This window comes from Tyto alba, unplaced genomic scaffold, assembly GCF_018691265.1.
Source record: "Tyto alba isolate M040663 unplaced genomic scaffold, T.alba_DEE_v4.0 Super-Scaffold_44, whole genome shotgun sequence".
Lineage (NCBI taxonomy): Eukaryota > Metazoa > Chordata > Aves > Strigiformes > Tytonidae > Tyto > Tyto alba.
In genome coordinates, this window is record NW_024881320.1 from 4063603 (window position 1) to 4077962 (window position 14360).

General features: G+C 41.2%; 2 protein-coding genes across 11 annotated transcripts in view; both read right to left on the reverse strand.

Moving 5' to 3' along the window:
- The window catches only part of PITPNM2 (phosphatidylinositol transfer protein membrane associated 2), a 140722-nt gene extending 138025 nt beyond the window's left edge, over positions 1–2697 (reverse strand). For 5 of the 7 annotated variants that reach the window (XM_042805447.1, XM_042805445.1, XM_042805442.1 and 2 more), the window contains exon 1: positions 2343–2695. The gene's annotated coding sequence lies outside the window, so the exon portion shown is untranslated. Of the gene's footprint in view, positions 1–2342 lie in introns of all 7 variants that reach the window. The other 2 variants (XM_042805440.1, XM_042805441.1) reach the window with 2 other exon arrangements.
- Positions 2698–5012: 2315 nt separating this feature from the next.
- The window catches only part of MPHOSPH9 (M-phase phosphoprotein 9), a 32036-nt gene continuing 22688 nt past the window's right edge, over positions 5013–14360 (reverse strand). For 3 of the 4 annotated variants that reach the window (XM_042805114.1, XM_042805113.1, XM_009974556.3), the window contains 9 exons: positions 13829–13930; positions 12101–12238; positions 11209–11384; positions 10289–10453; positions 9842–9962; positions 8952–9055; positions 7926–8137; positions 7311–7379; positions 5013–6053 (listed from right to left, as the gene is read on the reverse strand). In XM_042805114.1, the coding sequence (XP_042661048.1) occupies positions 5952–6053; positions 7311–7379; positions 7926–8137; positions 8952–9055; positions 9842–9962; positions 10289–10453; positions 11209–11384; positions 12101–12238; positions 13829–13930 (1189 nt within the window). In that variant the 3' untranslated portion in view covers positions 5013–5951. Of the gene's footprint in view, positions 6054–7310; positions 7380–7925; positions 8138–8951; positions 9056–9841; positions 9963–10288; positions 10454–11208; positions 11385–12100; positions 12239–13828; positions 13931–14360 lie in introns of those variants that run through there. The other variant, XR_006166724.1, reaches the window with a different exon arrangement.

Here is a 14360-nt window from a genome sequence, read left to right on the forward strand (position 1 = left end):
AGGACCACGAAGCAGCATTCCTGTGAAAAACAGCAAGCCAGGACAAGTCTGCAACTGTGTTTTCATGCTTGGCCATTCTTTATTTTGTATATCCCGAGGAGGCGTTTCAATTATGGAGCAGCCCAGGGCCAAGACAACAAGCTGGTTACCTGTCAGAATAACCAACTACACAGCAATCTATCAGCCATCGCAGGCATGACGTCTGCCAAACGCCAGGAAAAAAGCTGCCCTACAAACAGCAGTCTCCTATTCAACAGTGGAAAAAATCACTCAGAAGCCAGTGCTGAACTCTGCAACGCAGATAGTCTTCTTGTGTTACTCAGGAGCACAACGCAGTCATGACAAAAATAAACTACACGATAAAAATACAGCACAAGCAAAAAGATGTGGGCATGGAGAGGGAATTAGTATGCAATAGGAGGATAAGGAGTGTTACAGGCCACAGATATTTAGACATGCAATCAACCCACCTCCTATTTAAGCCTTGGTGTCCATGAAGACTAATCTATCACCATTGTCCTGCTGCACCGTTGTCATGTACGGAGCTGAGTACATGCAGATGATGTCTTCAAAGACTGAAAACATTTTTTGGCATCGCATTACCCACTTAGCTGCTTCCAGATGCACAGAGCACACAGAAGATGGAAGCTCTCACTTTAGAGCAGGTACTAACACAGGAAGAAACTTTTTTTTTTTTTTTTTCTTAAACACACAATCTAAATAAACTTTGCCTCAGTCATGGCATTTTAATATAAAATAAGCCAGGACTGAATAACGGGGCTGACTGAACAGGCCACTGTTCTGAGGGGTTCCCCATTCCTGGCTCTGCTAATGATGCTCCAGCCCCAAGTTGAGCACCCACCTCAGTGCTCTCCTCTGTGCTTCTCCTTCTTCAGTGGAGTGAGAGGGGCTGGGGAGGAGGTGAAGGAAGTGATTGAACCCTCCCACAGCAGGACAAAAAGCTAAAGTCTTTCACGCTGTAGCCTGATGCTTGTGGGGCAGCAGCATACTCCAGAACACAGCCCCGGGTGGTTAGGGAGCACCGGGCAGGGCCCCTTCTGTCAAGTGCTGGGGAGGCCAGGAGGAAAGACCCCCCCTCTTTTGTAGCCCAACACCCAGCTAAGGAATGGGCATTCTGCTCTTTCTAAAGGGAAAAAATTTCCTCTTGCTGCCCTGCCAAGGGGAGGCACCACCTCAGGAGCACGGCCGATTTCCAGTCAGCCACCCCACAGTTCAGTGACCGCGCGGGGGGGGTGGGTCTCGAGCCCTGAAAGCCCATGAGGTTCTTCCTCAGCTGTAACTAGTCAAAGATGTTTCTTCTGTGAGGCTGCTGCAGGTTTTTTCACCCCTCTGCTCCTACCACTGGCAGGGAGACTGTCCCCAGGCAGCACCTTCACCCCCTCCTCACGGCCAGGCCTCGGCCGAGGGACTTTGGGGCCACCACCTTCTTGCCAAACCTCCAACCCAATGCCTCTGCCAAAGCTGAAGTCGTTGAAATTCAAGCCTGAGAGATGCTGTAACCGAGGAAGGAGGACATGGAGGGCTGCGGCCAGGACAAAGGCTCTCCCATGGGACCGGTCCCTTCTGGCCTCACACGGATGGTGAGTGAAGGCTGCCAGCACGGTTCCCCCCCGCTTCCAGCCATGACCTACCGAAAATGCTCCCTCTGCCATTACGAAACACCCAGTGCGGAGGGTGTCGGTGTCCGTGCCCAGCGGTCAAACGCCGACACTCAAACCACGACCGAGGGCAGAGGGGAAAGGTGTTTGCTGCCTACAACCCGCCAGCGCAGAGAGAAAGGGATAACGGCGTAACACGACCAAACCTCATTAGTACACCCGCCGGCTGTGTTAGGGCAAAACTACGAATCCGTCGTTATTTTGCGCGCGGTAACGAGGAGCCGAGGCAGCGTGCTGCTATGGCTGCAGCGCCCGGAGACCCCGCGGCGCTGCAGAGCCGTCCCTCCCTGCCATTTACTCCTCTATTCGGGAAACTTTTACCGCCGACGCATCCCGTCGCACGGCGGGCGGGGACGAGACAGCCCGACCCCGCCGAGGCCGCGGGAGCTCCCGGAGGTACCGGCCGGGCACTCTCCGGCGCCGCGGCCCGCAGGGGCCGTTTCTCCGCCGCCGCCGCCCGCCGAGGCCCCGGGGAGGGGCCGGCCGAGCCGCTCCGGCCCCTCGGGGAGGCTGAAGCCATCCCGCGGTCCCGGCCTTCCCCCCCGCTCCTCACCCTCCTCTGAGGCCCGCGGCGGTTCCCGCCCCCGCCGAGGCACGGCCGGGGGTGCCGCCAGGTGCCGGGGCCCGCCCCGCCGCCCCCCGCGCGTCCCCCTCACCACGCACCGGCTGCTCCCGGCGCAGCGGCCGCGGCTCCCGCTGCTGTTGCTGCCGCCGCGGCTCGGGGGTTACCGCTGCCTGCCGACATGCCCGCGCTCCGCTGGCATAATCCGCGGCGAGGGTGGGCCGGGCTCAGGCAGCTCCTCGCCCGCCGGCTTTGCCGCGGCGCGGGGACGGCGGAGGCGGGGGGAGGCGAGGCGAGGCGGGCCGCCGCCGCAGCTCCGCGCTGCGGGGAGGGCGGGGGAAAGCGGCGACGGGCGAAGAGCCCCGGCACCAGCGCTACCCCCTGCCCCGCCGCGGCGGCCGGACAGCTTTATTCCCCCGGCCGAGCCGTGCCCACCGCCGCGGGGAGCCGCCACTTCCTTCCCCGCGGCGAACCGGAGCCCCGCACGGCTGCGGGCCGGGGGTGCCGCCTGCCGCCCGCGGCGGGAAACGCCGCCGGGGCCCGGCCCCGCCGGCCCGGGGGGCGAAGCCGCGGGGCTCCCCCCCGGCCCGCAGCCGTGCGGGGCTCCCACCGGGTCCCTCCAGCCGGAGGTTCCCGCTGCGGCCTTTAAGGTGCCGGCGGGAAGGGGCAGGAACGGTTGTGCAGCCAAACTTCCACGGTGAGGGGGTGAAGCCCCAACCCAGCCGCCGCTCCAACCCTGCCCCTGGCACTGGGAGTTGGGCTGGGTGTCCTCGTAACTTTACTCTCTGGAAATACTGGGGAAAGAAAAAAAAAATCAGTAAAGCTTTAACAAGCATTTTATTCAGAAACCTCAGAAAAAAGCAGCAACAAAATTTGCTGTACTGTTTTAAGCATTTGTCAATTTGCTGCGGGGTTGTTTTTTGTTTTTTGTTTTTTTTTTTTTTTTTTTGTTGCTGTTGTTTTAGGATTCATTACCTCACCTATTCCACTCTGCAAATGCAAAGTGCTACCAGCAACCAGCACCGCGTTAGGTCCTGGATAATTCCAAACCCACCAGTTTCAAGAGAGCTGTGCAGCTGATGCTTCAAATTCTTTGTCCTCATCCTCAAGGATTCCTCTGTGCCTCACCCAGACCAGCTCCCATTTCTGCTTTCTCGGGTCCCACCAGGGAGGTTCCCGTCAGAGTCAGCCTGCCTAGTAAATGAGTTTGTTCTGTAAACGCTACCTGCTTTGACAGAGTAAGGTCTAGTCAGAATTACAGCTCTTTTTTTCAGAGACAAAGTTGCCAGTGCAAGGCTGATTATACCAAAAGCTATCAAAGGTACAGAGACTTTTTTTCTTTTTTTTAAGAGGTGTGGACAAATAGCAATTTTGTTTTCCAAAGGCTAAAGCTCAGAGCTGAAGAAGTTGTAACGTTTATTATCAGAGAGAAAACTACACCTGGGAGTGTCCTGCAAGGGCAGTCTGAAACAGAACAAAGCCTGGGGCTTCCAGCAAAGCCCAGTAGATGTAGAAAGGCGCTAAATGTATGCCTAGGGGAGAGGTGGCAGGTGGAAGAACACAAGAGAACGATGATTAAAGTCCTCCTCAGAGGAAATATAAGCTTCTGGTTCTCTGAAAGTCCTTATTTGTCCCCAAATATGGGACAAGGCAAGTTGCTCATGTTAAGGGGAAGGATTTTAAAAGGGATTAAAAATAAATTAAAAAAAAAAAAAAAAAGGCATTCAGCAAAGTGCTCAGCAATTGCAGTCACGTTCTCCACAGTAAACACGCACTTCGTATGCCCCACTTTTTGATGCTCCAGCTCTGATTTTCAGAAGCACTGAGCATTCAGGCCTCCCACTGATTTAATCTGGAACTGCAGATTCTCTGCCCCTCTGAAGAATCAGGCCAAAGGCACCATGCTGAACAGGTCACCCTAAGCTATACATTTATTTGAAAGGTCATCCTAGAAGTTTATTAAGAGCAACACTTACATTTCCTTCCCCCTTTAGTGTTATAATAGAACAGAAATAGCCTAAAGAGCTCCAACAGAGGGAGGAAGACTTTTGATTAAAAAAAAATAAATTCTGACTCACAATTCAGTTTTCTGGATGTAATTTTAAAACAAAACAAAACAAAAGACAAAAAACAAACTACATGAATATGAAGTATACTTTTAAAGAATACTTTTAAATTGCACCTGTTAATAAATTAAAATGGTGGGAAAACATCTTCAGCTAACTAGCAGAGCTGCACAGCGAAGTCAAGATTCTTTTTTCCTCCCTCAAACCCTTCTGAGTAAAAATTACAAGTAAAAATATGGAATACTATCAAAATTGTACATCTATTTGTGTAGCCTGGAAAATGTATTTGAGCAAGTTATCTCCAAACATCCAGGCCCAATTTCTACATTTTAGAGTAAAAGGGAAAAGGAGTAACTAACATCCCTGACTTCTCCCCAACTCTGATCTTGTATTAAAAAAACCCATCTTGTATTAAAAGAACCTGCAGGGCTGAACTGGGTGCAAAAAATACAATTTTACAAAAAGACTGTGCATGAATAGGACAGTTCTTCATCAAACATCTTGAAACACAGTACTCTAAAATTAGACTCAGACCTTCACAAGCTTCCTTTGTGACAGCTATTCTGGCCTTATAATCACATCACTGGTGGCTAAATATCTTGAACAAGGACAGAATTTGAAAAAACACAATATGATTAAAACCTACATTATCACTGATGTAATATCCCAGAACCTATTATTGTTCTTGGGCAGGAGGAAAGAATCTAATTAAACATTTATTTCATATTAAAATACAAACTCAAATATCAATGTTGGACAGTAATTCAGCAATAGCAAATATGTATTTTTCACCAAGAAAAATGCATGTATGTCCACAAATACAGCTTGGATTTCATTTGGAATTGTACGGGATCAGAACACTGGCATGGCACAAAACCCAGTCTGGCATCTTAAACCAGTAACTTAAGTAGTTCCAGTCCTGGAGTGTCAGCGGGAGGGCAGGTGCTCACTGGGAGACAGGATGGCTGCTGTCAGTCTCATGAATCACAGTATCCAAACACCGCTCGCTGCGACGGTTGGGAGACATCGAAGAATTTCGAGCAATATTTTCCCAACACAGCCAGTGGCAACCAAGCTAGCAAAATGTATACCAGTTCACAGCCAGCCAGCCACAACAAAAGTATTGCTCACAGTTTCATCACAATGAAAAATACCCATGTTAAAAGGTTTAAATTAAAAGGATTTACTATGTAACAGTAGTTCTTTTTAAACACAGGTAATTCATGTTGCTTTCTGTATTAAAGTTCAAAATTTCCTATTGGCTAATATTTACATCTTACCATAAATATTTATAAAACGGTGAGGAAAACGAAGTGCAAAAGGATAACACTATCATTTTCTGAAAACAAGCTGCCTTTTAGTTTCTTGTTCTTATTATAAATTGAATATCACTAAAAATAATTAATATTTCTAAAAATATTACAATACAGGATAAACATTGATTTCTCAAGTGTAACAAAAATATGTTTAAAATATAGGTGGCTGTTTGAAGTACAAAATATTGCTGTTTGTAAAGCGTAACATGGTTGTAAAACTACTATTGAGGGTTTATAAAAATACAAAACAATTTGCATTTACTGAGTGCATAATTACATATTAGTGCAAAAAAAAAAAAAAAGCATATTTGCATTCAAGAGAGAATTGTCAAATATTTGCAGAGGTACGTAAAACATGAAATTTTTTCAGAGTCATGCGTATTGACCCCAAATCTCTATTAATCCTTTCCAAGCGATCTTCCAGGGCTTCCTAAAAGTCAAAGAAAAGAAAGAAAGGGGAAAAAAAAAGAAAAGGATTTAATACAACAAAATCTGGTGATCCTTCTAAAATGAAAAAACTACTATTATTCCTATATTCTGCTGGTATCCTTTTTGATGCATTACTAGCATTCTGTTAGCACCCAAAAGCTACAGCCAGACCTACAAATTTTTCATATTATTTTTATGTATGTGTGTGTATTTGTAGGTTGTTGGCTTTTTAAAAAACTGTTTCAAGTATTTTGTTTTTTGCCATGTGACTTACAGAACTCCATGATATAAACTTGACAAGAATTCGGACAGGCTGATAATTAAGGAGTCAAAATTAAGAAACAGCTGACCACTGTGAGTGGCAGTATTGATTTACTGGAACGCACTTTTACTTCCAAATTAGTAACAAGCCCTGGGATTACAGTGCAGGAAATGCTGAAGTTGCAGGCTTCACAGAGACCTCTAAAACACAACTTTGAGACACTTGTTTTTATTCAGAGTCTGCAGAGCTTTCTGAAGAAGGCACTCTCCTGTATTCCACCTACACTACTTACTTTTGCCTTCTTATTTTCTTCTTTATACTTTCAAGTAGACAAAATGCAACCAACGAAAAACTAAAACTTTGCACTTTCTCCTACAGCACATCATCCTCTCTACAGCTTCAGGGATCTGTTTTACAGTCACTGCATTTTCTTAATGTATTGTGTTTATCTACCTCTCAGTGTTACCACAATAGCAGACTATTCTCACAGTAATTCGGGAAAATGCATCCCATGTACAAAAAAATAGAAGATATAAACAGTCTCACAAAGAATATACAGTATGTAGTATGTATATATGAATACACAAACATACTTTATATGCGTATACACACACACACACACACACACACAAAAGAAAAGTTCTCAGTTTGTGGCGGGGGGGTGAAAATCAAATGTTTGCAGGGCTAATTGTTCTTTTCTGAATCATTTGCACACAAATTATCCAGACTTACACCTTTTACATAGCAAGCCAGAGTGTGTCTAATGAACTTGTAGTAATTTCCAGATTAATTTCTAGTGCAGTACAGTCTAGAGAATAGAGAACATCTTTCACACCGTTTCAAAATTCAACCATATTCAGGAACAATTCTCAGTGGTATAGAAAAATTCCCATAGTAATCACACTTACTATCTAGCAGAACTTTCATCTACACTATGTATTCTCAAACAGTGGAAGAACAATTTAAGAGAACAGTCATACATAGAAGCTTTTTCACCTGATTCAATCTTGCTTGCAAGGTCATTCTTCCACCAGAACAAGGTATTCGACTCAATGCAGCCTCAATCTAACAACAGAAAATACTTCAGCTGTAAATTATAGTTTCAAGAGCCAATATAAGTCTTCGTAACTCATCTTACAAGGAAAGGTGAGGTGTATAGATTACAGACACACATCCAGTCTTGTTCTTAAACACTAACTTAAGTTATCGTAATAATGTGCCATACAAAACTGATACAAAAGTTAACATTCATAAGCAGACCCTCTCGAGGATCATTCTGAAGCGAGCTCTCTTACTTGCCAGAATAACCTTCCTTGTTTGAAAGGCCAATTTAAAGCACTGTCCATTAAGGAAGAAAGTAAATTCCCTCCAACTCCTCTTCCATTCACACCGTGTTTATGTTAAAGTGACTCTCCTTTAATAAAGTTCAAGTCCAGAAGAGGACTGGAGTATGGGAAGTAGAGCAGGGAATGATAATGGCACATTCCTAGGGTTACACCAGAAATTGTGTATGAATTTCAGCCATGCATCACATATATATACGGCTACATCCCGCACCTCTCATACAACAAGCATGTTTCGTCACAACTTTAAAATACAAATAATCTTTGCCTGTTGCTTTTCTTGAGTCAGCTCATCAAAAAGCCTCTCTGTTTCAGCCAGAGTCTTAATCCTTGCTGTGTATTTGAAGTCTCCCTCACAAGGTGATAGCACTGGCTCATATTTTTGTGCTATGCTCCTCTCGTCCCGAGCTGTCATTTTCTTCATTCCAGTATTGACTGATTCAGCACAAGAGCTGTGTCTGACACCTGAATGCTGCCCTCCTATTAATAAAATAGGCATATTTTTATTTGTTTTGTAATTGTCTGTGAAATTATTACATAGGACAGAAAAATAAACTACTAACAAGAACATCAGTGTCATCTTGGATGAATAGAAACAAAGGATAGTGACTAGCAAAGCCCTACTAGCTTGCCTTAAGCAAACTTCCCAAAACATTTGTATGGGTCATCTTCCAAATGATCTTTATAGCACAGCATATTGTTTGCTTAAGAGATTACTGTATTGTGCTAATTAGCAATTACTTTCACTGGTACAACATTTCTAAATATCACCAACTAGACTAGTTGTCATGAAAACACTAGCTAAATAAATGCATTTGTAAAAACAAAAGCGGAACATTGTAACAAGAATTACAAAAGTGATAAAAGATTTGGTTCAAATCAATCATTTAAAAAATATGAAACAACTGGCTTTATTATAGTTATTCTTTGTTATCTGTAATGCAATGTTTAGCAATAGAATTTTATTAGTATGACAGAATATGTACATCTTAATATAGACCCTACTAAGATATGCATTGTATAACTGAGTTAAGCATAGGAAAATATATTGCCCTTCTTTCTCGATTTAATTATTTTTGATGTTCCATTGTAATTGTGCACACACGCATATACATAAAAATAAAATACTGTATGAATGGTATTTCTCTGTCTACAGGGATAAGAAAAGATTTAGAGGATATTTAAAAGTTGGACTTCATAAACTGTCAGCTTTCTATTTAAGCAGCTGTTGCCAATGTGGAAGAAATTATGGCAAAAAAATAAAGATCATTTTTCCCTCACTTTGACAGATTACCTTCTACATCATCTAGTGAGAGAAACTGGAGCCTTTTTCTTGGGTTATTGTGCTGTAAGGAAGATGTAGAACCAGCTTCCAGGTCATCTAGAAGTATATCAAATCTACAGAGCAGGAAGCACACAATTACTTGCTAGAAATCATGTATCAAGCAATATAGTATCTTCAATATTTTCACCTTTTGCTTAAATAAACGAATTTCTTATGAAACAATTTCTATCCCCCAGGCATTACAAATCTTCTGATTACTGCTCATAGTACCATACCGCAGTATACTCCTGTTTGCACACACCAAAATACCTCATTCATGTGACTTCAAAGCAGGAAAAGCTGTCGCTCCCAAACACACTGAGCTCCCATGTTGGCACCCTCAAGAACCATCAAAGCAGTGCTACACGTTTCTTCTTCCTCATGCACATGTCCTACACTTTAATCTCGTGGCTAAGTTCTCAAACTCTACAAGCCTTGACAAGCAAAGATCTCTATAGAAACCACAGTATCTAGTACAGTTAGCAGAAAGTTAAGTTTATGTATTTTTTAACCTTCTTGTAGGTGCCATGACATGTAGGTAGATACTACTTTCAACTTTTATTTATATTTCCTGATAAGCAGCATGCAGATCTGGACTTACTCCACAGAACAATTCTTCTATAACTTGTCACTGATCAATATTGTGTCAATAGGAAACCCAACATCTCATCTCGGTGAATGCTAGATGAGAAATCATTCTAGATTTTTCTTGCCAGATTTTAAAAAGTAAAACTTGGCTTTATATTCAAGATTCATTTTCTAGGACTTTTAATGAACAAGAAACAGCAGCATTAAGCCTGCATAAATATACTGCTGCTATAATAACAATCAGAACACAACTGTATTCACAAGGCTCGTACCTTGTCACTGTGTTTTCATTTTTCCTAAGCAAATGGCTAAATCCAGGAGAGAGGTTTTCTTTTGGAGATCGTTTTGGGCTATATGTCACTGATACTGGTGCCAACATTATCTCTCTTGTTGCTGCAAAGACAAAGTATGTTTAACTACCTGAAATTCCTCCCAATGCAGTATCTCTCACTCATGTGATCAGATGCTTACATCTTATAACAACACTTTTCAAAGCTGTCTACATGTTTATTTAAATTAGATTAAAAGTGCATCACAACACAGAAAAATGAAAATAAACGTAGAACTCTCACATCTTCTATTATTATAGACAAGCCTTTTCTTCACACTGTTAGAAAAAGCAGAAATCCTACCTTTATTTTTCTTTCTTCTAGAGCAGCCTTTCATTATTTGCTTCTATTGTTTGAGTAACACAAACTACACTTCAGAAAAGCACTTACTTGGAGTATTTGATTTCCTGTTCGAAGGAGGAAGGGACGATGACCTCTGGCCGGAAGGGGAGCTGTACCGTTTCGATCTATGTTGGTCTTTACCTTTCTCTGGGGATCGGTTAGCAACTAAAGCAGTTTCGACAAACCCAACAGTTTGACGTCGATTGGATGTTTCTAATTAAAAGGAAAAAGTTATTATATTAATTAATCCTTTTCAATACAAGAACTCTCAAGTATTCTCCAATAATCAGCTTTTACTACACAAAGACTGCATTTAGTCTGCATCACATCAACATTCTTGTGCTGTTTTTCTTGAGTCTCACTTCCTGCTCATCATATTCATGAAACAAATAGTTTAACTCATGAAAAAGGATGCTTTGTAGAGTGTGTAGGAGAAATGATGCTAAACACTGGTTTAATAAAGACAGTGGAAAGCAGCCTGCACCAAGAATATAAGCATTTAAGAAAGACTCAATGTTTTCTAACCACAAGGCTTCCTAAATCAATGCTGTTAGAACAGCCCAGTGCAGTCTTACAGCACACATGCCAGTTTTCTTACTAACAGTCCAATACAACATCATGAGGACAAAACTAAAAGGAACGTACAGTCAGCCAGAGCTTTGCTAGAGCTCCATTAACTCTTTATAAATACTGAGATATTCTTAGAAAAAGGACACTAACTAGTCATTAGCTTGAGATCTAACAGCAACCTTTGCATTCCCCCTATTTTACACATGACACTATATAATTTTGAATTTTCTTAGGAAAACTCCAGAAGTTTGCATGCTAAAACTGTTTTTATCCCATCACTCAAGCCTGATGGACTTCAAGCCTGATGGACTTCAGTGCTGATAATAACAAAACCAGAAGACATGCAAACAAAGAAAAGCCAGTAAAGACAAGTTCAGGAACGTAAAAATAAAAGTTACTAGCTGATGTGTCTTCTTTTTCTGTCTGTGTACCCCAATCTTTAAATGCTTTTCCTTCTTCAAGTTCTTTAAAGGCTTTTATAATTGGTGCTTCCAACATCTCATTTTCTTTCTTTTCTATTGTGTTTGTTGAAGAGTCTTCTTGTGAGGAGTCTTTTTCAGGAGGAGAATGGTGCCTTAAAAGAATGTGAGGCGGTGGAAGGAAAAAAAGGATCAAGTTTTTTTACTTTATTTCCTATATCCAAATACGAGCTGAATAAACAAAAACCTGGAAAAATTTAGTTTGGGTTTTACAGTCATCAAACCAAGAATTTTAAGGGTGCTTTTTAACTTCAGCCAAGAACCTCAGAGGACTGTTACAGACAATTCAAGAATCTAAAGTTGAACAGCACAAGTTAAATTTGGTAACTTGACATGTTCTTAGAACTAAATAGGTCCTGACAGAGGCTTTAGGAACTTCTGAGGAAGAAATCAAACTACTGAGAAATTATACCCTAAATTATACCTGAAGCTTCACACTGGAGGAAAGCTGCAGCCAACTCCTACAGATCACATCAGATATGACACAGCACACTGTGTCCAAACTCAATAGAGCCGGACACAAACACGGAAAGGGTAAAGACAGTGGTGCAAGATGCAGTTGAAGCTTCCTGATATTTCAAGGAAGGTACTGAAGGCTGCTGCTGCTTGCTTGATACCAAGTTAGTGAAGGAAGAGAGATGTTTTGGTTTTAAGGAACTGTATAGCATCTACAACACTGAGAAATTTTTTTAGAACTCTATTTAAACAAGTACAAAAATCTAAAAATATTAATCTAGTCAATTCTGGATAAAACTATATTTAGAAGTATTCAACTTTACTTCATAGTGGAGACTGAAGGAAACCAACTCACCTAGGAGGAATATAAGTTTCTTCTAGTCTGTTATCTTTGGGGCTTTCCTGGACTTCCAAAGGCTGGCCAGTGAAGATTGAATACTCTGCTCCTGGTATCAACCACTTTCGTCTGCTGACATCAGGAGTTGCCAACTTGCTGTGGGAACAGAACAAAAAAACTTCAAAATTATGAAAGGCTTTGAATTTTTTCTCTCTCTTTTTTTAATTTAAAAAAAAATTAATAACACCCAGCTATTTATACTAGTTAAGCAGAAATAATAACAAATATGCAATAAACTTGTAAATATTGTGGAAAAATAACTGCTTTTAAAAACATGTTTGTATACTAAAATATTTAAAAAAAAAAGAATCGTACGTTGAGGTTTCAGTCTAAATTACACAATATGCTCAGAATGCAGAGCTCTACAAAGATCTTGTAATTTACTCAGACTGAGATTTGGGAAGCAAGTACTTCTCAACTAATTAAACAAAAACATTTTGGTGTCGATTACTCCAAGACTTCAGAGCATCTGACCCCAGCTTTCCTTTTGACACTATTTAGTAGGAAAATTAAAAATAAAAAATAAACCACAAAAAAACCAAACAAGAAAAAGTCACTGTTGATGATCCAAGAGTGATAAATATTAACTAATAAGCATCAATGAGTATATTATTATCTTGAAACATCAAAAGAAAAATGTGATTTTTATATATAGGAAAGTAGATGATAATTAGGAAAAAAGTATTCTTGTTTACACATGCCATGAACCATAACTACTATTCTGCAAATCCATCCTGCTGTGCATTCATTTGGAATAAAACTTTCTTTGAGTCTTTGAGATCAGTTAGGGACAGATTATCTTCCAAATCCATACTGGCTCTTACATCCTTCTCCCTGATGAACATGGGCTGCCATGCTTAGGTCTTCCTTTTTTTCTGTTCATTGTTGAGGGATCTTGTTCATAAATATTAAAATACGTCTAAACAGAAATCTGTCCCTGTTGTATATTAATACACAAATTACCTGCAACTGCATAATCATAAAAAAATCAGATCCTCCCTCCAAAATACTAATGTTTGATACACACAAATGGACATCCACAAAACACATTACATTAACATTTTTGTGCTTCACAGCATCAGTGCTGAACTGGGAGAGACACCAAAAAAGCCATAACTCAGTAATAAAAAACAAAGAAGGACAAAGCTTTTCAGGTCTTTAAAACATGAAAAAAAAGAAAAACACAATACCCACAAACCAGAACACAGGCCAACTTTAATTTTCTTAACATAAATTCACAATTCAAACTAGAGCATGCATTCTAATTGAACCTTCACTCCACTCTCAGGATAACTGTATAAATTATATTTAGAGACATAAAAAGTAGTCAATCCGTCTTTCAAATCAATGACAAAGACACCAAGAAAACCTCGACTGTCTAATTGGACTATTAGATTTTATTCCCTAGATCTTTGTTGAGCATGGGAATCCCTATTCAGCTGAGCAATGGAGACCTATCAAACACTCATTTGCGAAGACTAGAGACAGTCTGGCAAGTCACACATTTATTACCCAAAGTATTTGTTTGTTTTTAATAATTTCTTGGCATATGGAGTCTCTATGTCATGTGTCTAATACAGTTTAGCATATGCACTAACATCATCTTGATCCATTTTTAGCCAAAACACATTAAAAAGTACTCTAAAACACATGACCTGTTTTCACACTGTTGGAATATTTACTTACTTGGCACAAGAGGTTCTTAAACGACTTTCAGTAATATGGCGAAGTTTCAGCATATTTTCATGTTCTACCTGCTTGAGCTGAGCTTCAAGTTTTGAAATTGTCCTAATGTAGAAGTAGCAAAGATGCATTATAAGATGATTTAAATGACATAAAAGATACATCATATTTCTTAGAGTTTACTCATTTTTATTCAGATATCCTGCGTGAAGCAGAAGAACAAAAGCATCTACTACATTTCTAGCTAGCTAGCTAAGTAAGTATTCGAATTCTATGTTAAATAAGTTAGGTAAACTAGCTAGAAAAACAGGACCAGGAGATATTGCTGTGGATCAAAGCATTCACCTTGAAGGGGTTGGGGAAAACAAAAAAAGAACATTTTTCCTCCTTAAAATGATGTACTTGTACAAAGGTCTCCCTGACTCTGGATTTAATGACTGGCTCCTTCTCCTGTGTGTCACTCGGGTAACTCTACCAATCTACTGCTCAGGCTCTTCACGTGATTTTCCTCTCTCCCACATATTGCAGTCCACAT